The following is a 21906-nucleotide window of genomic DNA, read 5'->3' as shown; positions in this document are numbered from 1 at the left end:
ATATTTATTAGAAAGTTTGTGGTGGGAAGTGGAGAAAAGCTAATAAAACCCAAAACAGATTGAAACAAATAAAATGCCCATTTGAGGTACGTTAGTATGGCCCCTCCTGACCCTAATCTAAGTATTAGATCACCCAGTGTTTTCCGGGAAACTGAAAACAAGCAAGACGGTCTCTAGTTGGAATTAGGGTTATGTACTAGAGGATGAGGATAGAAAATATTAGGAAGGGGGAAATTGGTGTGAGTGAGGGAAGACCTGTAATCAAAGAAAAAAAGGTGCAACTACAGATCATCTTCAGTCGATCTTCCCTTCACAGCTCTGGTCCAGTTCGATCAAGTCAATGATGATGACTTGCAGGCGATTTGCAAGAATTTTTGTCTAAAACCTTCAACTCTGTGTTTAGCAGAGTCAAAGCCCAAAAGTCATCTAGATTTCCTTCCCACCATGCCATTGATCTTTCTTCAGCAATGTGATCACACCCTTGGTCACCTGCCCGAGAATGGAGTCCTGAGCAAACCAATGGTTGAACACATCCTTCAGAATAAGGACCAACATGGGTGACAGCCTCAACTAGAATTCATAGGGAAGACCATCAAGTTCTGGATACTTGTAGCTGACTTGCTTCCATGCAGTAATGATTTCAGGCTCCATGTCAGGACCATCACAGCTAGCCGCTCAAGCTGCCATCAGGCAGGGGCGAGTCAGCCAAATAGCTGCCAAACTCCTTGACCCTGAGTCTGAGTAGTTGGGTGAAGCACTCCGATAAATGCTCCTGAAACCCTTCACAGATCTCCCGCATTAATATGAGGGTATGTCCTTCCAGGTCATTTACTTTCTGATTGTACCCATCTGATGTACAGCAGCTTTATGCTCAACTGCATCAATGTTCAGAGCCTCATAAGAATATTTCATTAACCTAACTATAACTATTTGACCTTCATACCAGTCACTAGCCAAGTAGTGAAGGTCGTCCTTAGCTAGTGCTATCTCTAGAGGATCCCCTTAGCCACTGCCTGGGTCAGCCTATTGTCTACACGCTCCTTTGCCTTAGCCCTATCTTGAGTGAGGTGTTGGCTGTACTGGACACAGAGGCGTCTAATCTTAGTCTTAGTGCTAACAAAACACTTACTTCCCATTACCACCCCCACTAGTGCCCGCTGAATTAGCTGAATTCTGCTGGAAGTCTTCTAGCTCCAGCAAAGAGCTTTTAAACTTTCAGTATCCGGCTAGTTTAGGCCTAGCACTTAAGTTCAGATGGCCAAATGTCCTAAAGCGTGGAATGTAAGGCAAGATAGGAAGTTTACATCACCTTTTCTGACTAACATCCGATTCAGGTAAGTGCTCAGATGGGAAGACACACTAGCATGCCACGTCCACATCTCCCGCCCCAGACAAGACACCTTCTGCTTGCCCTTAAAGTCTAGGTAGTTTTGCAGAGGGTCCATCTCATGTAACTTGTCACCCAGCAGAAACGGAAGTTTCTTTGTCCATTCCATATGGACTGGAGGGGTGGGTTTAGGTCTCTCTGGCTCTAGCTTTTTGTTCGGAGGTCTATCCTTGGAAGGAGTGTCTAAAGAGTCTTGGGGAGTTGTAGTAGGAGGCAGGGTGGTCTTCTCAGCTTGAGAGGTGTTTGAGGGCTGAGGTTTCTCCACCTTCAAAGTCTTTGTTGTCTTCCGGAGGAGGTGGGCAAGGGCCTCATCTCTGCTCTTCTTATGCTTTTTCCTCCCCCTCTTGTCTTTGTTCCCCGCCCTAGCCGAGCTGTTAGTCTTAACCTCTCCCTCAGACACTGCTTCTTCTTCTAACTCAGATGGGAAGTCCAGAAGCTTCCCTTTACCCCCGTTGGAGGATGTTGGTGTGGTATCCTCCATAGTGCTGACACCTCTTGCTGCTGCTGATGATGATGATGTTGCTGCTGCTGAAGTTGTTGTTGCTGCTCTTGCTGCATATGCTCCTGCTGATGTTGTTGCTGCTGTTACTGTTGCTCTCGCTGCTGCTGCTGCTGCTGCTGCTGTTGCTGTTGCTGCTGTTGTTGCTATTGCTGTCATTGGGCGGCGACTGTTGTTGCCACTACTGCTGTTGAGTAGGTGGTGAGGTTGCAGTGGGATGGATGCATTCTTCTGTTTATTCCTCACCACCATACTGCACTAGTCTCTTCACTGGATTTTGTCGACTCTGGGGCTTGAGTCGGCGACTTCTTGACTTCAGTGGTAGTTTTTGCTGCTGGTGCTGTGTTCACTTGTGGCATTGATTGGCTTGGAGCTTTTTTGGGCAGTTCTTTGCCGTGTGGCCTTGTTTCTGACAAAACCAACAATGAGGGCGTCGACCCTCAACAACCACTATCATAGAAAGTTATGGCTGCCCGCATGCCTAAGAAACCCTCTCTTCTCAACCTCATTGTAACTGTGTAGCTGCCTAGGTGGACACTGTTTTTGGAGCATGCCGGGTTCACCTGTTCTACCTTCATGAACTGGATAAGGAAGGACCCCTATAGTGCTGTGTGTAGGTTGGATGGAGCATTGAAAATCTGTACCTGGGATCTTCTGCTACCCTGGTACTCTGGGAGCAGCTTGACTCCCCCGCATTTAAGCTTCCTGCATGAGGGTCTCACCACGTCGTCTTCATTGGGGAGCAGCCTGTTCCACATTGCAAAGCTCTTCTGATGTATGTACTTGGCACTTACATTCAGCTTTTGAAGGAGCTCTGCCATCTCCTCCTTTTTCAGACCCCTGAGACGGTTTTCCCAGAGGTCGAAAGTGATAAAAGACAGGATCTTTTCCTCTATCGCCTCTATCGGCTTGTGAATGTTCCCCTAAATATAATCCTTGTATTGTCAACCACCGGCCTGAAGTCTATAGGGATAAGATGCCACAAGACTACCTGAGATTGCTTGTGAGCAATTCAGACATAACCCGTCCATCTCAAGCCAGTTCACCGACGTCCAGCAGGGAAGTGAGTTTAAGGGCCCTATAAAACTAGGGGGGGGGATATAAATAGGGACCCTCCCTTAACAGCATCCTGCCAGTTGGTTGAGGTTGTCGTGCCCCTCTTCCACTAATTTGAATCTCGATATTGCCCCCTGGCCACTCTGACTGTATTTGAGAACGTCTTGGTGCACCCAACTCTGGTGTGGCAGATGAATGTTGTCAATAAGAGGGCGTTTGGGTAATTGGGGGGATTTTCCACTTCTTTCCCGTGGACATTAGCAGGGAGTTGCAATGGATGCAACAGCCCATGCTGCCTCAGTCTGATGCTGGCAGCCACATGGTGAGGATCGACCTCACAAATCTGGTACCCTGGAAGGAAGGGGAGCTTTCTAGTTTTTACTCGTCTAACGGGTGAAGCCGAGACTGCTCCTACTGCTCTCAGACTCTGGCTTTTCTCGGTACAGAGAACATATGCCGGCTGGGGAAGAATCAAAGAGGGAAAGGATTATCAATTCCGCAGTGGGTTGGATGTTTGGGGGGGACTGAACCGAAGAGATGATCATCTCTTTCTACTTTAGGAGTGGGGAAGGGGGCCCAGCCTCCTTAGCCTACACTAGCAGATATAGGTGGCGGGTATCTTTAATTCGCTATGGTTTCCTTTTTGACCCCAGTCAATACTTTCTTCTTAGTGTTGGTGGTAACTTGCAATGCTATTCTTCTCGCTAATCATTCCACCACACCTGGGGCAGCTTTAATTATATATGCTGAGCAGGAGGACTGACAGTTGAAACCCTTCGACCAGTGGGCAAGCAAATCCAGCAATCTGGATCACTTCTACCAACTGGCCTATCATCTTCGACACTCCTGGGGATGGCACTACCAGGAGTCACAGTGTCTGGGCACTTTAGTGCTGGAGTATTCAGGACAATGCTCACGGTCAGCACTTGTTCTTTTGCTTGGCTTACTCCAACGTCCATATTTACAATATAGACATTAGAGCCTGAGCTCAGTCCGGTCGGATTTGCGGCTTTTGAGGGCATACTGGGGGACCTTGATGCAGACAGTGGGGTGCCACCTGGCGAAATCCAGACTTTTTGGATATAGTGGCGGCCCTTACAATGGACTTTGGGGTGCCATGTGGCAATCTTCACAACAGATTTTGAGATCTTACCGGGGAACCTCAATACAGATCATAGGGTGTCACAGGGTGTAGCAAGCCCCAAATGAAAGCTGAGAGCAAGGCGGCGGCCCTCGATACAGACACATCAGACCAAATGGAGACTGGGGCGCACCGGGTGTAGCAACCACCGCAATCGACCCAACTAGGACGCCACTGGGTGTGGCAACCCCCACAACAGAAAACACAACCCTCTCTGAAAAGAACCGAGAAGTCCTTTCCATGATGCTCCAATCCTTAGCAGGAACCAGCTGATTCACAGCGAGGAGACCGTCACTGAATTACGGGTACTTGGGCTTCCCTGAACCTGCCAGCTGCTTAAGTTCTACTGAGAGAAAGAGTGACCTGAAAGAAATAGAAAACGAAAAATAATTAGTAGGTCCCTAGACTTAACTCCCAAAGAATGGGATCAGTCAAAGGGAAATGTTAACTCTAGCAGAGCCAAAGAAGCAGATAAATAGAAAAGGTCCAAGCTAGACAAAAGTGCACTATCTGAGAACAGATATTACACTTTGATCTTGTTCCATGGGCCAGGGTTTTTTTATTGGTATTTATTTGCTTCCCCATGAAAGCAAAATGTGATACAAGGTCGTTTTTAATGAGGGGGAAACCAGCTCTCCAAAAGAAGGGCAAAAGGGGTACTCTGGTAGGGACTAAAAATAATTATTATCTCAATATAGAGGGTTTCCCCTCCATTGACCAAGGACAAATTAACTTGAGTGTAGCATCAGAACAGATACTACACTTTGAGGCATCAAATCTTTTATTCAGGTTAAAATACAATAAAAATTCAACATGAACAAAAAATCTTAGGCACAAGGCCAACTCAAAATGAGGGTCATTAGTCATCCTTGTCACTCTAAAACTAAACAAAAAGGCTCTCTTAGCTAGTATCCTCTTTCACCAAAATACCGTATTCACTTTTTCATACGGGGGGGGGGGTTCTACTTAGAACCCAATTGTTTAAAATATTTTTTATTAATGTGTAAAAACAAAAAAGATAGCAATAATGATACAATAATTCATTTGTGTTGAGGGCGAGGAAGAAAAAATAAAAATATGATTAGTAAGATCCTCTCAACCCCGTCTAATTGATTGGCCGCTCATTTCAGTTCGGTTTGTAAAGGAACCTGAGGTCCTGTGAAACAGTCTCTAAGTGAGAAGGGAGGGCCTCTAGATGGGATGCAAGGGAGAAAAGAAAAATTGGTGGGTGAAGGGGGGATGTTAGTGATTGATTTCTTTCTTTCCAAGATGGGCGAAATTCAGGAGGCGGGGACAAAAAGAAAAATTTCAATTAGGAGTGTCTTAGAGGCTTCCTAGTCGGGGAGGGATGGAGTACTCACTTGGCTAGCTAAGAGGCTAAAAGTTAGATCACGGGTACCTGCATGCTTCACATCTGGCTCCTTTTTTGTATACACAGACTTGCTATATGTATCCATCTTCTTTCAAATACAGCACAATGCAGCCTTTTTCTATCATATCTGATCTTTACCTGTAGTTGGTGTTTAAAGAAAGTGATCAGATCCTGATCAGAAAAAGACAACACACTCGACCACCTTGCAGTCGTGACATCCGAATCACCATTCTCGCCACAGCCAGGATAGTAATGTAGACCATTTGTCTTTCCCAGTTCCATGGCAGCCTCACGTTGTCAATTGGGCGAGGAGGCTTAGGATTCATGCAAGTTGTCACCTTGCTGACATATGACTAGTACTGGCGGAGTTTACATCAATCAAAGAATGCTTGATCAGTCATTTTTACAGCCGTTGTTTCACAACAGGGACAAACAGACGACTCCAAAAAAACAGAACTGCATTGTATGTTGTTGAGGGGGAGTGCATTTTGGGCCAATCGCTAGGTCAGAAAGAACGAATTGTTCAGATGACTCGAACCTGGTGCTCAACTCTACTCAGAGCAGATCTCATTCTGCTGCCAACCGAAACACATACATAGTGAGTCATCGGCAGCCTCTCCCCTCACTAGGATAGCAGTCTCAAGGTCGCTGGATATTGCTAGTCATTTTAGTGCCGCTCGCTACTCTTTTAGGAAGGCTAGATTTTCCCCATGGTCTGTGACAGCTCTCGATAGAGGGGTCGAGAATGACGTCAGGAAAGGCAGTAGTAACCGTGGGGTGCCACAGTTGATCTTCTTGAAGGTAGCGGCTCAGGAAAGCCAGCCTCTTGGCATGTTGATGACATTTCAAGTCTGGCATTCTCAAGCCTCCCTCACATGGACATTGAATACAGACCTGTCTGCACACCCAGTGTTTTCCTCGTTCCAAAGAAGGGATGACAAGAGTTTGACAAGAGCTTTTACATGTTGTGCAGGCAGAGAAAGTGCGGCCAGTTGGTAAAGGATGAGAGAGAAGATGTACATTGCGCATGCCTTGGCTCTACCCTTTAGAGAAAGTTTTGAGGAAGCCATGAGTTAACAGCAGTCTTCACCTTTGACCATATCTCCGACCAATTCTTTTTTAGTTGGAGATCTGGTCCGAAACAAACTGGGCCATCTTCCTTGGCTCCTACGATTCTTTTGTACCGAACGAGTAAACACAAAACTCTTTCCATATATGTATGTATATATGTATACGTATATATTTTTGTTTGAAATTTTTGCCTATCAAACTCCTCCTAGAGTCTTTGGTCTACAGACACTTCATATATAAGGTATTTGAATCTATGCGGAACTTTATATTTGGATTTTAGCCTGAAAAATCGGTACAAAATGGTGAAAATTAATTAAAAAAATGAAATTTGCCAAGTGAAGGTCTAATGCTGGCATTACGAATATGCATGCATAACGTAGTAGCTATCAGTTCATGTTTTAATTTTTAGCCGTGAAGCAAACATGTCGTCATAGTTCAGTAATTAACGGCAGAGGAAAAAAATAATCATAAGCTAAAGGTTTTGGTTTCGATTCTCAGTGGTGGTGCACGAGTCATTTTTTAAAAATCATTACTATATATTGGGTCCAATATAATATAATAATAAATACGAAATCTGCATTAATCAAAATATCATATTTAAGCGTATTTTACGGCTGAGCAATGCCGCGCGACCTGCTAGTATATATATATATATATATATATATATATATATATATATATATATATATATATATATATATATATATATATATTGCGCATGAAAAGATTAATAGTACAAACATGAGAAAACTTATAAACGTTTGAATAAATTATTCAATGTAAATTAACCAGTCAGATCGATCCATTTAGTCAGCATGACAAGTTAAATTTACACGAGGGTGGAGCTAACTATATTTTCTTGACAACACGTGGAGTGGAGAAGTGTATGGTCGAAAATCTGCAATTTACGATGGAACAAACGAAGAAATCTAAACTTCTGGGGAAAAAAAGAACGTTGTTTTCCGATGTTGTTTCTAGCGATGGTTCTGTCGTTTTCTTCAAGGAAATACAAAGGAAAAACGGATTCTTATAAACCCGATCCACTCAAAGATACGATTCGGAAACAATCTGTGATTTTTATCTGATAAAAATTACACTGGATTCGTTGATCGAAATACTTCTCTTTTTATTAGTGATTAAAAAACAAAAAAAAACAAAAAACAAAGGGGTTCATGATTGTTCTAAATGATAAGACTAATTTGCATAAAGATAAAATTGCAAGAAAACTTCCTTTCCTTTGCCGTGAACAGCTGCCGACGTACGAAGTTATAGACGGTTTGATCATTGTTCTATTATTTCTTTTCTGATAATTTTTATAATTTCACGATGAAACGAATGAAAAAGACATTTACTTTCATGACGTGCTTAATAGTTCTTTTATTTTCTATCTGTTGCACCATTTGGTTAAGTAGCGATTTCCTTATGCTTTCTCTGCAGCGCTCTTTAAATATTAAAGGTATAGATAAAGCAACTTTCGGTAACTTAAAATTCCGGATCGTTTTGGACGGCAAACTTCTTATCGAGGAAGATTTTACCAATCGACCGAATTACACGGTTTTCAAACAACTTCGTCTCAACCGCACAGTAAGAATTAAAAAAAAGAACATCGGAGTTATACGTCCCATCAGCTGGGATGGGCCAATTGACAAATTTCCCTTGGAAACTATTTTCAGGCCAACTATTAGTGAAACAGATAAAATCTTATTTTTGTATCTGTTTCAAAAGTTTATTGACCTTTGTACGCAAAACAATATCACTTACTTTTTGCAAGACGGCTCTTTGATAGGATCGTACCGGCACCACGGATTGATACCATGGGATGATGATGTCGACGTGTATATAAACGGATCCCAGAAGGAACTCCTAGCACAAGTAGGTGCGAAATCCCCAGGTTTTCAAATATTTACCAGGATAGATTTTCAATGGAAATTCTTTCATCAGAATCTCTCGACCAACATCCAAGGACGTACTTTCCGGTGGCCCTACATCGACATTTTCTTCTGGAATAACAATAAAACACATTTATACGACACTACTCATGGTGAAAGGGGCACTTCGTACAAACTTACATTCGTATTTCCATTACGCCCCCGTCCGTTCGAGGGTGCATACCTTAATTGCCCTTTGCAGATGGAAGAATTCTTGAGAAAGAAATATGACATCAGCAGTTGTATTACAAATACTTATTCCCATCGGTACGAAGCGGTAACTAGATGGCATATTAACGTCCCGTGTACGAAACTTGAACATATCTACCCTTTTGTGAAACAGCAACCCCGAAGAACATTCTGTAAGGAAAATTTAGTCTACAAAGGCACGATTACAGAGACATTTACGTTTGAGAATTGCTAATACTTGAGGTAAACGTGTAAATATTTCTTTAATATATAATCTCTCTCTCTCTATCTATCTATCTATCTATCTATCTCTCTCTATCGCTTTCTGTCTTCTGTCTGTCTGTCTGTCTGTCTGTCTGTCTCTCTCTCTCTATATATATCTATCTATCTATTTATCTATCTCTTTGTACCTTCTCACTAATTCTCTTCCTTTCTGTAGAGTGCGATACTTAGTGTAAGAGAGATAACTTCCTCGTAGCATTTAAGTAAACGGTTTTACGTAAACAATTGAATTGTTCTACTTGTCTCTATCCCCCAAAACAACAACGAACTAAAAATAGAAGGGCCAGTCTTTACTATGTAAATCGCAATATATGTAATTATGACGGCTTCTGATCCCCATCTGGCATCAATTAAAATGAATCGCTCTCGTCTTGGAGAGGCTCTATGTTTTGACAAGCTACTGGGTTTGACCTTTACTTCTGATCTGAAATGGAACACGTACATCACATCTGTTGCCAAAGTCTATCTATATAAAAGTCAGGTATGTCCAAGGATGGAGTACTATTGCCACATCTGGGCAGGAGCTGCTAGAAAGGACTTATCCTGCTTTGACAGAGTTTAAAATAGACTTTGTAGCCTAATGGGGGATGCCTTTTTCTCTTCCCTGCAACCTCTTTCTCACAAAAGAGACTTTGCGAGCCTGTCTTGGCTTTATCGAGATATTCAGATCCACAGTTCGAATTGATTTGCCAGCGGTAGAGTTCAATCATACTGGTGAGTGTTAGCACGGCCACTGAGAGTAAGAAGAAGGCCTGTTAACTGAAAAGTGTCTCCAGGCAATGTAGGTAAGATTTGTCAGACTGTCAGTACTATATGAGGGCCATTTGAAAAAGAGAAATAAAACATTTTTAAAAAGAAAAAGGTACACAGTTCGATTAATACTTAAACTGAACTTTATTCAATATAAAATATAAATATTATCTATGTAAAATTAAGTAATTTTAAAGCAATATAAAATTTAATACTGATAAAACTGAATTATGAATTTAGGGAACAAACAATTAAAGAAACATTAAACACAAATATCTTTTGGCCTTCGGAACAAGATCACAGTGTAGTATCTGTTTTGATGCTACACTTTACCTTTTCTGTCCTCGGTTGGTGGAGGAGAAATCTTTCATGACTGAGATTATTTTTGTTCCTATCCAGAGCACCCCTGATTGGGAAGCTGAATTTTGCCCACAAGATTATATGTTGAAATATTTAAATAGCTATTACTTTTAAATACAGTAATTATATTTAAAGTTTTGGTTTTCTGTTCTTCTATGTCCATTTTTCCCCCCGTGTTTTTCATCAAAATGCAGAGCGTATTAGTTATCTTACAGGCCATCATCACTGGCCGTAACCTGTGGTGTTCCCTGGAGACTAAGTGACAACAAGTCTCCCCAGATTTACAGTGTTTTGCATCTTTTGACCACTTGTGTAGATGATTGCATGTTATTGCAACAGCCGTTGTCACTGATTTTTCGTTGACATCGGGCCATTGGTGTTTCTTGAGGTTTGGGTGACAAAATGCCTCCCCAAGGTACCAGATTTTAACTGCACACTTCCAGAGGAGATTTGGTCAGTGCTCTCCCACCTCAGTCTTTCCATCCTCCCTGACCCTTCACAACTAGTTGGTGTGGTGTTGTGCCAGTCGATGTCATCTACACCAGTTTTTCATTATTCTTACTATTAGTACTATGATAATAATAAGGGTGCTTGTGCAGTGTCCACACGTGTATTTTAAATATTATTTTCAAGTTAAATTAAATTTTGGGTTTGTATTACCGTACACATAGATTCGAAAAAGTTGTCAAAAAACAAACATAGAACAAATAAATGTTATCAAAGGCAAAAGATATGTTTTTAGGGGGTTGTATTATTATACACATAGATTTGGAAAAGTTGTCAAAAAAACAAATATATCACAAATAAATGTTATCAAAGGCAAGATGAGTTACTCTTCTACCTATTTGGAAAGGTTTTTTTAGTAGTTTTACTCACTTTAAAACGTGTAATCGCTTCAAAAATCAAAGTGTTATAAAAACAAAAACTTGAAGTTTTAAATATATTTCAAAGAAATAAATTACGAACGGTGCTAAAATATTGAAAATTCACCGATCGTAAAGAAAAAAAAACTGCTGTGAAAAATACTAACTTTAAAAGATTTGGAAATACTCAGTGAAAAGTTTTATTTATTATTAAAAGAGCGGGCTGAAAAATATTATATAAAAATTGTTTGTTTTTCAGTAAAAAAAATAAATAAATAAATAAAATGAAATATTCGACTTTCTCCGAGAAAAATAAAAGTTCAAACACGAGTTCACTTACTATATTTTGTTAGATTAAAATTATTCCAAATGTGCAATTATAATAATTATTATCATAATGGATAATTGCTCTTTCTCTTTAGAACATACATGAACAATCAGTAATACATATTGGTAGCCATGGACAATTGGTAACACAATCAGTAGCCATATTTTTTATGCCTATAGCGTGACCATGTGGTTGAATACCGGAAGCTGTCTATACCCACAAGTTGACCAGGGAGTGACGTTACGTTGTCATGTTCACCGGTCTACTGTCTCGGTGGTGGTGTTAGTGATATTAAAAATATTTATGAACTGTAAATAATTCTCTATCTATATATCTATCTATCTATCTATCTATACTCCTATAAATTCGTTTTTCCTTTGTGTGTATTGATATTCATATTAAAATCTCTCTTTTCTATTTATTCAAAAAGAAAATACAATTTTCTTATACATGGGTTGTGGAAATGCATTCACTAGCAAAAGATCTAGCTAATTTTAATATTCTTTTAAACATTCATTTTAATTAATTCCCTATTAGTTTTTTCTGTTTTCTTATGAGATGATCATCTGGAGTTAATTATTACGTGTGATTATATTCATGCAGATATTCTACATGATTTATACTTGCATAATATTTGCGTAAAAAGTTTACAGTAAACACAAAATTGTTTCCATATATATTTATGTATACGTATATATTTTTATTTAATCCATTAGTCTATCTATCTATATATCTATAAACCTGAAAGTGTCTGTGTGTCTGTCTGTCTGTGTACATTTCCCTTCGCAATAACTCTGTCAATTTTAAGTCTACAGACTCAAAATTTGATATACAGAGTACTGAGATTTGGGAAAATCTTTGTAATCGGTTTTCGGACAGAAATTTGGCTGTTAAGACCTTTGAGAACTCTACCAAACTCCTCTGACAATTTTGGGTTTAAACACTTGAAATTTTAGATATAGGTTCCTTGGACATGGATCTAACTTAATAACTTGATTTGAGCCCATGACGATAAATGTTAAGGGGTCATAATAAGGGTCAAAGTTAAATAAAATTTGACTTCTACGGTCTCTACGAAATTACTCAGAAAATTTCTGGTCTAAACATTTGAAATTTTACATAAAGAGTATTCAGAGGTAGGGCAAGCATTTTCATCGCTTTGGGTCGAAAATTTTTAGTTAAAAATATATAAATGTATGTATGTATGTCTTCCTAAAACTTTCGACAGATCAGTATAGTTTTAAAGTCCGACCTTTCAGAGGACAAATATCGAAAAATTGGCTAAAAACATTAACATCTTCACCTTCAACTGGGAACTTTTCTACAGGGGTGGGTCGTTTTTTGCCAATATTTTTGAAAGTCATCCTCTCCTTTCGATTGTCTAGCCTTAATTTAAACATGAGTCACTTCATGTTTGGCAGTGGTCGTAACCGTGAAGACGTTAGGTTTTTTTTTCCCCGTTCTGTTCCTCCTTCGCGGTACGGGTTTGAGCCTGCCTTCCTACTACCACTTTTTTTTTTTTGCTCAACATACACATCCAAACACCCGGGCAACGCCGGGCTGAAATGCTAGTCTATCTATCTATCTATACTCCTATAAATTCTTTTTTCAAGCGTATGTATTGATATTCATATTAAAATCCCTTTCTCTATTTATTTACAAAGATAATACAATTTTGTTATGTATGGGGCGTAGAATTGCATTCACTAGCAGAAGATCAATCTCATTTGCATATTCTTTTAAACAGTCATTTTAATTAATTTCCTATTACTTTCTTCGCTTTTCTTATCGGATGATCATCTTTAGTTAACTATTATGTGTAATTATATTAATGCAGATGTTCTAAATGATTTATACTTGCATAATATTTGCGTAAAAAGTTTATAGTAAACACAAAATTGTTTCCATATATATTTAAGTATACGTATATATTTTTGTTTAAACAATTTTGCCTACCAAACTCCTCCTAGAGGTTTTGGTCTACAGACATGAAACTTCATATATAAGGTATTTGAATCCATGCGAAACCTTATATTTGGGTTTTAGCCCCGAAAAATCGGTGCAAAAGTATGAAAATTAAAAAAAATGAAATTTGCTAGGTGAAGGTCAAATGCCGCTATTATGAACGCATAACGTAGTAGCTATTGGTTAATTTTTTAATTTTTAGCCTTGTAGTAAATATGTAGTCATGGCACAGTCATTAGCGACAAAGGCAAAAATAAGTCGTAATCTAAAGGTTTTGGTTTCGATTCTCGGTGGTGGCGCACGAGTCTTTATTATTTTTTTAAAAACCTTTTAAATCATTACTATATATTGCGTTCAATATAATCTATAATATAAATCTCACCTGTTTTTTTAAACGTATGTATATATGTCTGTATGTTTGTCTGCCTAAAACTTTTGACAGGTGACGGTTTTTCACAAGATCGGTATCGTTGTGAAGCCGACCCTTCAGACGACAACTACGGAAAAATTGACTAAAAACATTAATCACTTCACCTTCACCTGGGCGCTTTTTCGCCGATGTTCTCGAAATCCATCCTCTCTTTTGGATTGACTAGCCTTAATTTAAACCTACATCACTTCCGGTTTTGTGTATATTATACTATACTATAATATATATATATATATATATATATATATATATATATATATATATATATATATATATATACTTGTTTATTGTTATGTAAACATGCTCACATCCCGCTGCTACAAACAGCCACTTGTTTCAATCAAACAACAGATATCATCAGGCAGCGACTTGACTATTCAAATGTTCAATGAATAATGGATTTTTATTTTAGGTAGGAACTCTTTAAAAGTTGGAGTTAAAAAACTTAAAACACAGAATTTTAATTATAAGATGTAAAATTATATTATATATATATATATATATATATATATATATATATATATATATACTAGTATTACAGCCGGGCGTTGCCTGGGTGTTTGGAGGTGTATGATGAGCAAAAAAAAAAAGCGGTCAATTTTCTTAACTTTGACTCCTATTATGACCCCTTAACACTTATTGTTTTGGACTCAAATCAAGTTATTAAGTTAGATTCATGTCCAAAGAACCTATATCTAACATTTCAAGTGTTCAGACCTAAAATTGTCGGAGGAGTTTGGTAGAGTTCTCAAACGTCAAATCGTTTTACTTTGACCCCTTAACAGCCAAATTTCTGTCCGAAAACCGATTACAAAGATTTTCCCAAATCTCAATACCCTGTATATCAAATTTCGAGTCTGTAGACTGAAATTTGATAGAGTTATTGTGTAGGGAAATGTACTCAGAAAGAAACACACACACACACACACACAGACACACACGCACACATACAGACACTTTCATTTTTATGGATATATAGATATATATATAATCTATCTATCTGTTTACTGTTATAGAATAAAAGAAACTTTGTGTGTGTGTGTGTGTGTGTGTGTGTGTGTGTGTGTGTGTGTGTGTGTGTGTGTGTGTGTGTGTGTGCGTGCGTGTGTGCGTGCATGTGTGTGTGTGAGTTCGTTCCCTATGTACTCTGCTGATTTATATGAAATTTTAAATGTATTTTATGTATCTGACAGTGTTATTAAATAGTTTTTGTATCAGAAGGTCTTCGATAAGTATCGATAAACGATAATTGAAAAAAATGTGATGATAAAAAGAACAGGCGATTTCGAATGATGATTAATGAATGTTTCGCACTTCCAAATTTTTATTGTGTTCGAAATCGGTGAAATTGCCTATTATTCATTCAAATCGATTGCATGCTCTAGTTTAGAATGCATCTCAGTTCACCAAGAGGAAGCTTCACATGTCTCTTCGCAGTGACATAGTTCACAGTACATTGTAATCTACATTGCACTTTAGAGAACCTACTGTTGATTTTAGAAATTTCTTTTTTATATAATGGCTTGAATTAAAGTTTAAAATGCAAAAGTCAAGTATTGTGGTTCAATTGTACTCTAACCGGAAACATTCATTTCGAACGCATCTCTGTCATATCAAAGATCCTACTGTTGATTTTATATGCAGAGCCTTTCTGCTTGTGAGGTAATAAAACTTATCAAATGCTCTTGTAATCTTCGGCTGTATAAGGTGCTAACTTTGGTCAAAATCGCTCATGCTTTCATTAGATTTTTTTCGGATTATCGATTATTGAAGACATTAGGTTACAAAGCCTATCTAAGAGCACTGATAGGTATTTTTGCGTGAACTTTCATAATAATCGACCCAGTCGTTTTTGAGGCCTTAGAGAACGAACTCACACACACACACACACACAAAGTTCCTTTTACATAATATGTAGTTTTTGAAGTTTTGAGATGAGGATTGGTTACTCGTATTATTTGGATTCATCTGGCTACTGTTTTCACCTTGAGTGTGATTTTCACAAACGTTGGTGTATCTTGTCAAACTCGGGAATGTTTCTGTCGAACTCGGGAATTTGGATGTAATTTCGAGCGAAACCCTTTATTTACTTCACGAGGGTAGCATGCTCTTGTTCCATCAGCCATGACTGAATAGAGGTCCTAAGTAAGTTGCAATTGTATTTTTCGGTCGCCCATACTGAGGATTGAACTTTCAACCTTCAGGAGAATATCGCTTTTTACAATTCATTTTTCCAAGTATTCTAACCTCTGTGCCACATGTCCGCAAGTGGTTAGAGTACTTGAAAATACAATTGTGAATTACTTTTTTTTTTTTAGGATCTCTATTCAGTTATGGTTGATGAAACAAGAGTATGCTACCCCTGCGAAGTAAATAAAGGGTTCTGAAAACGTTGTGAAAATCACACTCAAGCTGAGAACAGTAGTCCGATGAATCCAAATTTTATATAATAGTAGAATGGGATGGCGGCAAAGTGAAAACAGTAAAAATAAAGAATATCTGGAGTGAAAAAAAATAAATAAAAAGTATAGAGAACTGAAAAAGAAGGCAGGAAAGAGGCAGATACTTCTAAAGATGAACAAAATCATCAACAACCTGTAATTATCTAAACTAAAATGTTTGAGCAGAATTATATTATGCAAATTAACGTTTACAAAATTTACTCTTCAAAAACAAGGAATACAGAATACAAACGAGTATTTCCTCATTCCATAATAAGGTTTTTTTCTTTAGAATAAAATAATGTAGAATTGCTAGTTAGCATACAACTTGAAAACTTTGAAAATTTGAACGTTATGAGCTTCTATCAACAATGACCTGGTAATAGTATTAAATATTATATTATTTTGAGTTATTGGCTGTAATAAGAACTGAACCATCAACTTCTAAACGACTATCGTTTGGAGCTGATGGTGAATCAATGATTTTTTTTCATTGTGCCATGTGTATCACTGTACCATAAGTAGCCAACATATTCTTAATCATTGCCCCCCCCTATTTTCTTAGGTATAACAATTTCTTTTTACAGAAATCGCTCTAGACAAGACATAAAGCCATTTGCTGTAAAGAGCTAAAAAAAACACTTCAAGATCAAAAAGTCTGTATATTATAGCTATTATGAAAACATTACCAGGTAATGTTTTTGGCCCGTCATTTGTGGTTGCAGACAAATGCTTCCCTGCGTTTAATAGCTCACCTGCCTGCTGATCGATCATCACTGATACATGTCACAGCTGAGACAACTTGCTTAGAATTAGATGCAAATGTTTTCTTGCTAAAGATCCCCATAAACATCTCAATCAACTTGTTCCAGGGCTACATCCTCGATGCGATGTGAATTATGTATTATATCGGCCATTTTTTTATCATGAGCCAAAATCATCATTATCATCATCGGTTTAACATCGGTTTTACATGCTGACATCTGTTGGACGGCTTTTAGAAATTGACTTCCAAACTAACCTACCTCAGCCCAGGACTTTATTTATCCCTCTTTCTCACTTCCTCTCATGTTTTCTTTGGCCTTCACCTGTAAACTGAATCTGCAACTTAGCTGTTCTCCATCTACTAACCTTAAAACTCTCATCCATTCTTTAATGTGACCAAATGTTTTATATCATGTATTTTTAAAAGGTCTGTTACTTGTCTATTTGTTTGTGTATTCGTTCTCTAACTTCTTTATTTAAAGGTTTTATTTATCAGGCCTGTGATCGTCTTGTTAATGTTTATTTTAACGACATGCTCGTCTAGTCTCTAGATGTGGGTGTGTGTGAGTGTCAGGACATATCATACAAATATACATGACGATATACCTTCTATGAATGAAGCTGATTCCATTACAATCAAAGACGCATGCAAGACATGAACTCAACACGAAAGGTTGTTTTTATATATTTTCTATTCACTCACAGGATTTTTTGTCGCAGCAAACTGGAGCGAATGGCGATCTTTGGCTTGTGGTTCCATTTGGAACTCGTCACACCCTTATGGGGAGACTCACCCTTATGGGGAGACTCACCCTTATGGGGAGACTCGCTTTAACACAACTTGTCTCTTTGATATCTTGAATCCAATTAGGCTTGCCGTTTTCCTTTCTTGCCCTTCGGGTCAAGATCAAAGTGTTATATCTCAAAGTGTAGTATCTGTTCTTATGCTTCACGTAAGTTAATTGGTCCTTGGTCAATGTAGGGGAAACCCTTCATACTGAAACAATTACTACTTTTCGATACTGCCAGAATGCCTCCTTTTTGCTCTTGTTTTAGGGGAGCAGGGTTTCCCCCCACATTAAAAACGACTTTGTGTCACATTTGCTTTCGTGGGGAAGCAAATAGATACCTACTAAAATTAACTGTTACTCAAAACCGGAACCCCTGACATGTCAGATCCAGTCCCTATTCGCACCTCCCCCTGGTGCAACTTGATCGGTCACAAAGTTTGATTCATGTCACAGCATGACCCTTTGACCCTTCTGCACCTGCAATGCTCACTCATTATCATTTCCCAAGATTCAACTTTGTTATTTCGCTAAATATATAGATAAAAAGAGAGATAGATAGGTGAATAATGCTTTCTACCTGGCGTTGCCTGGCGATTACATACTAAATGAACAAAGTCTCCTCTTGTGTGCATATCTTCTTATACTGTTCATATTTAATCTTGCTCTGTCATCTAAGCCTGTCTTTAAGACTCATATAACACATTGCATCACTCTCATATCATTTCTCTCAATGCAATGCATATCTTCAATCCTAAGCGGCCAGGCTTCACGTCAATAATCATACATATTCCTGATAGACCTTTCCCTTGATACTTGTCCTGGCCAAATACTACACAAGATATTACCGAATAAAGAAAAAAAAGCATTACTATGGTGATATTAGCAAATAAATCTGCCTAATTGTAAGAGAAAGCCAATATAAAATTTCACTAGGAATATTCTTGTGAACTGGTAAGAAACAACTCAGTATTTCTTTTTGTTGTTTTTTTTTTGTACATAGGAGCCACCACTTATCAAGGCCCAGAGGCCATTCGAGGATAAAGGTTTATGAGTGTACAGTAGTCAATGGGATAATATTGTAGTGATCGTTAGTAAGTGGAAATTTAATGAAAAAAAAATGTATTGAAAAAAAAGAACACACAACAAATAAAGAGTGTGATTGTCTCATTGCCAAGTTGGCATAACCATACATAACACCGTCTTTATAGTTAAGTTCATTGTTCCTATTTACAATGCCTCCCCACGGGACAGAGTTAGACACCAGGGTCGCTTTTTAACGTGGAGAAAAGGAACAAAAATAAAAATTGTCTCAGTCGTGAAGGATTTCTCCTCCACTGACAGAGAACAAGAAATTAAAGTGCAGCATCTGAAGAAAAGGTGAGTACTCCAATACTCCTTTTAAAACTTTAACTCAGCGGAAGTCTCAGCATCATTTTCTATTAGAGTTCGATTATAATAAAGTCTGGAGACTTTCATTTTTTGGCCACGGACTATGTTTATATAAAACTATCACTAAAAATAGTTAGGAGGAAGAGCTTGATTAGCCATTAGCCTGTATTAATCTTTTACTTTTAGGCAATGGAGTCTCTCAAAGGTTTTCAATTGTCTTTCAAGAAGTTTGTTTTTGTCAATACTTGCTTACAATGTTTTACTGTAAGTGTGACCTTTGCTTCAAATTGCAATGGTCATACTGCTTTGAGGGAACAATGGTTTCTGATTAAAATTCTCAGTATCGTTACAATTGGAGTTCTCTGGAGGTTTCCTTAATTTTATTTAGTGTTTTCAGTATGTTGAGGATGGAGCACGTTAGCCATCCTTCCGGTGGGCAAATAGTGCCCGCTTTTGTTAAGAAGAGGAATAAAAATATTATAGTCACATGTTCCTCTAGACAAGAAATGAGTACACAAAATAGGCCGATATTATAATTACAGCCAAAGTAAATTTATTTACAGTATTGATGCAAGAAGAGAGTCGTACAGTTCATAGCTAAGATGATAAGTGACGTTACTTGCATGTTTGTCTCAAAAGTCTTTGATGAGAGTTCGAATGGCAGTTTGGCGGTTGTTTTTCATCACATCTACATGCTGTGAAACCCAGGGAGAAAGAGAGAGATGACATAAACCAGATGTGAAAGTAGATTTTATTGCCCTCTTGTGGCAAGGAATGGTATTACCAGAGTTAAAGGGCGGTAATCATGGTTACCTTAAAGTTATCAGTTTGTGTCCATGTGTTTGTTTGCATAGGGAACCCGGTTCCCATAGTACTCCTCCCTAGTTAGCTGGAAGCTAGAGGAAAGAAAAGAAAACATACGTCCACCACTACTAAAACCGATTCAACCAATAGTACTTGAACGAACAATATGCCATATGCGTGACTCGTGTTATTTCATGCATGATACATCATCTCAACAACACCGACTTCATATTTAAAATTTTAAAGAAAGTCAAGCTCAGCAACATGTTACAGCATATCAAACCTTTATAACGACATGCTACAGCATATCAACCCTTTACACCAATATCTTGTAGCATATCTACCCTTTCTGGCAACAAACACAACAAGCAAAATTATAAAGACACTCATCAAGCACTGTAAACTCTTGGAACTCGCAACGACCTCACTGACAAAAGTTACTCCAGTCAAACATGAGTTAAGCTGCAAAAATGCATGCTACGAAACTCATTCACAATCCAATCAGCCCACTGGTTACACCGATCATATGAACAATGTTGACACCATGCCTTTGTACGAATGGACCCATTTCCTGGCGCTATCACTGTAGTGCTAGTCTTGACAACTCGCTTTTCTACAAACGGATCTATTCCTTGCAGATTCACTTGCGACCAATGCAAACTAACTTCAATCAAACTCAGTCAATGTCCAGTCCACTTGCATACGCTTCCTAGACTCTGCAAAAATACAGTCTACAATCGCAATCACTCACACTTACGATTCACAACATCGTCGTATGACCTTCCACACAGTTACACAAGCTTTGAACTCACTTTGTTGATATTTTTTTCCTGACGCAACCTTTTTTCTCCTTAACTTTCGGCTAACTGGAGGGGAAGTAATATGGGCATATACCTTTATGAACTGATACATATTTACACAGATCATACACACGCACACAATTTAAATTACACACCGATTACCTGCCCTTGTCGTTATTTCTGTTTTAGTCAACAGGTGGCACTTGTCCAACTTTCTGTTCCACTTCTTTCTATATCGAGCCGCCGATGGGAACACAGATTCTTTCTTGTCTAGCTGCAATGTAAGCACACACGTTTTGGCGTGTTTATTTTGATGCTTCTTTAAATGTACTTCGGTTGTAATTATTTTGTGTACTCATTTCTTGTCTAGAGAAGCATGCAACTACAATCTTTTTATTCCTCTATATAACAAAAGCAGGCACTATTCACTCACTACAAGAACGACTAACGTGCTCCACCCTCTACAAGTAGCGTTCTGGAGGCTTCGTGAATCTTATTTTATTTTTTTTCAATGATCACTTCAAAAATAATTTCTCTGGTAGGATGGAGGTTAAAAGTATGGTTTTATTCGTGCTCTGGAGGTTTCCTTAATTTTATTTAGTGCTTTCAGTAATGGGCTTGCAGCCTCCTGAGTTTTATATTTTTTCACTGCCCACTTAAAAATTTCTTTTTCTTCAAGGGGAAGGTGATTAGAAATTTGAGAAAGCAATAAAAAATGATGAAAGAAACTGAAATCCGTATGCAATCTCCAAATATAAAAACGTCATTCTCTCTCTAATTTTTGCTTTGAATTTTGTAGTGGGACATTCCTTAGTTCGTTTTAGGTAGAAAGAGATTATCAAGTCAGACTGAAATGAGATTTTGAGTTATTTAAATTGTAATTTTATATATATATATATATATATATATATATATATATATATATATATATATATATATATATATAGTGAAATCAAATTTACCATATATAAACAATGATAAACTATATAATGATATAAGGTTAATGTCTTCACCTCGGAGAACTGGTGTTTCTTAGAAAGTCACCCATTTTTTATTTGGACATATTTTTTATTAGGGCGCTGGACTGAAATACATAAGGCCCAAGGTTCGAATCCTACCAACAGTCAAGCTATGCTGATGAGGAGTAGGGCTCCGAAACACCCGTGTCCATAGATTACTGTTTTAAAAAATAATAATAAATAAGTATCTATATATAGACTAGCAAAAGTACCCGTCGTTGACTGGGTTCAAAAACAGCCTACAGAAAATGGACTCTGATTTATGAAAGTATGATA

At 38.1% G+C, this 21906-nt stretch overlaps 1 protein-coding gene across 2 annotated transcripts in view; it reads left to right on the top strand.

Annotated features, from left to right (window-relative positions):
• The window catches only part of LOC145246046 (uncharacterized), a 59222-nt gene that overhangs the window by 24174 nt on the left and 13142 nt on the right, over positions 1-21906 (top strand). The window contains exon 1 of one of the 2 annotated variants that reach the window (XM_080107886.1): positions 7361-8886. The exons of the other annotated variant lie outside the window; for it this stretch is intronic. Within the exon in view, the coding sequence (XP_079964012.1) occupies positions 7853-8878 (1026 nt within the window). The 5' untranslated portion in view covers positions 7361-7852 and the 3' untranslated portion in view covers positions 8879-8886. Of the gene's footprint in view, positions 1-7360; positions 8887-21906 lie in introns of those variants that run through there. 2 annotated transcript variants of the gene reach the window in all.

This window comes from Euprymna scolopes, chromosome 23, assembly GCF_053919585.1.
Source record: "Euprymna scolopes isolate OS-2025 chromosome 23, ASM5391958v1, whole genome shotgun sequence".
Lineage (NCBI taxonomy): Eukaryota > Metazoa > Mollusca > Cephalopoda > Sepiida > Sepiolidae > Euprymna > Euprymna scolopes.
This window is presented reverse-complemented; position numbering and strand designations above follow the sequence as displayed.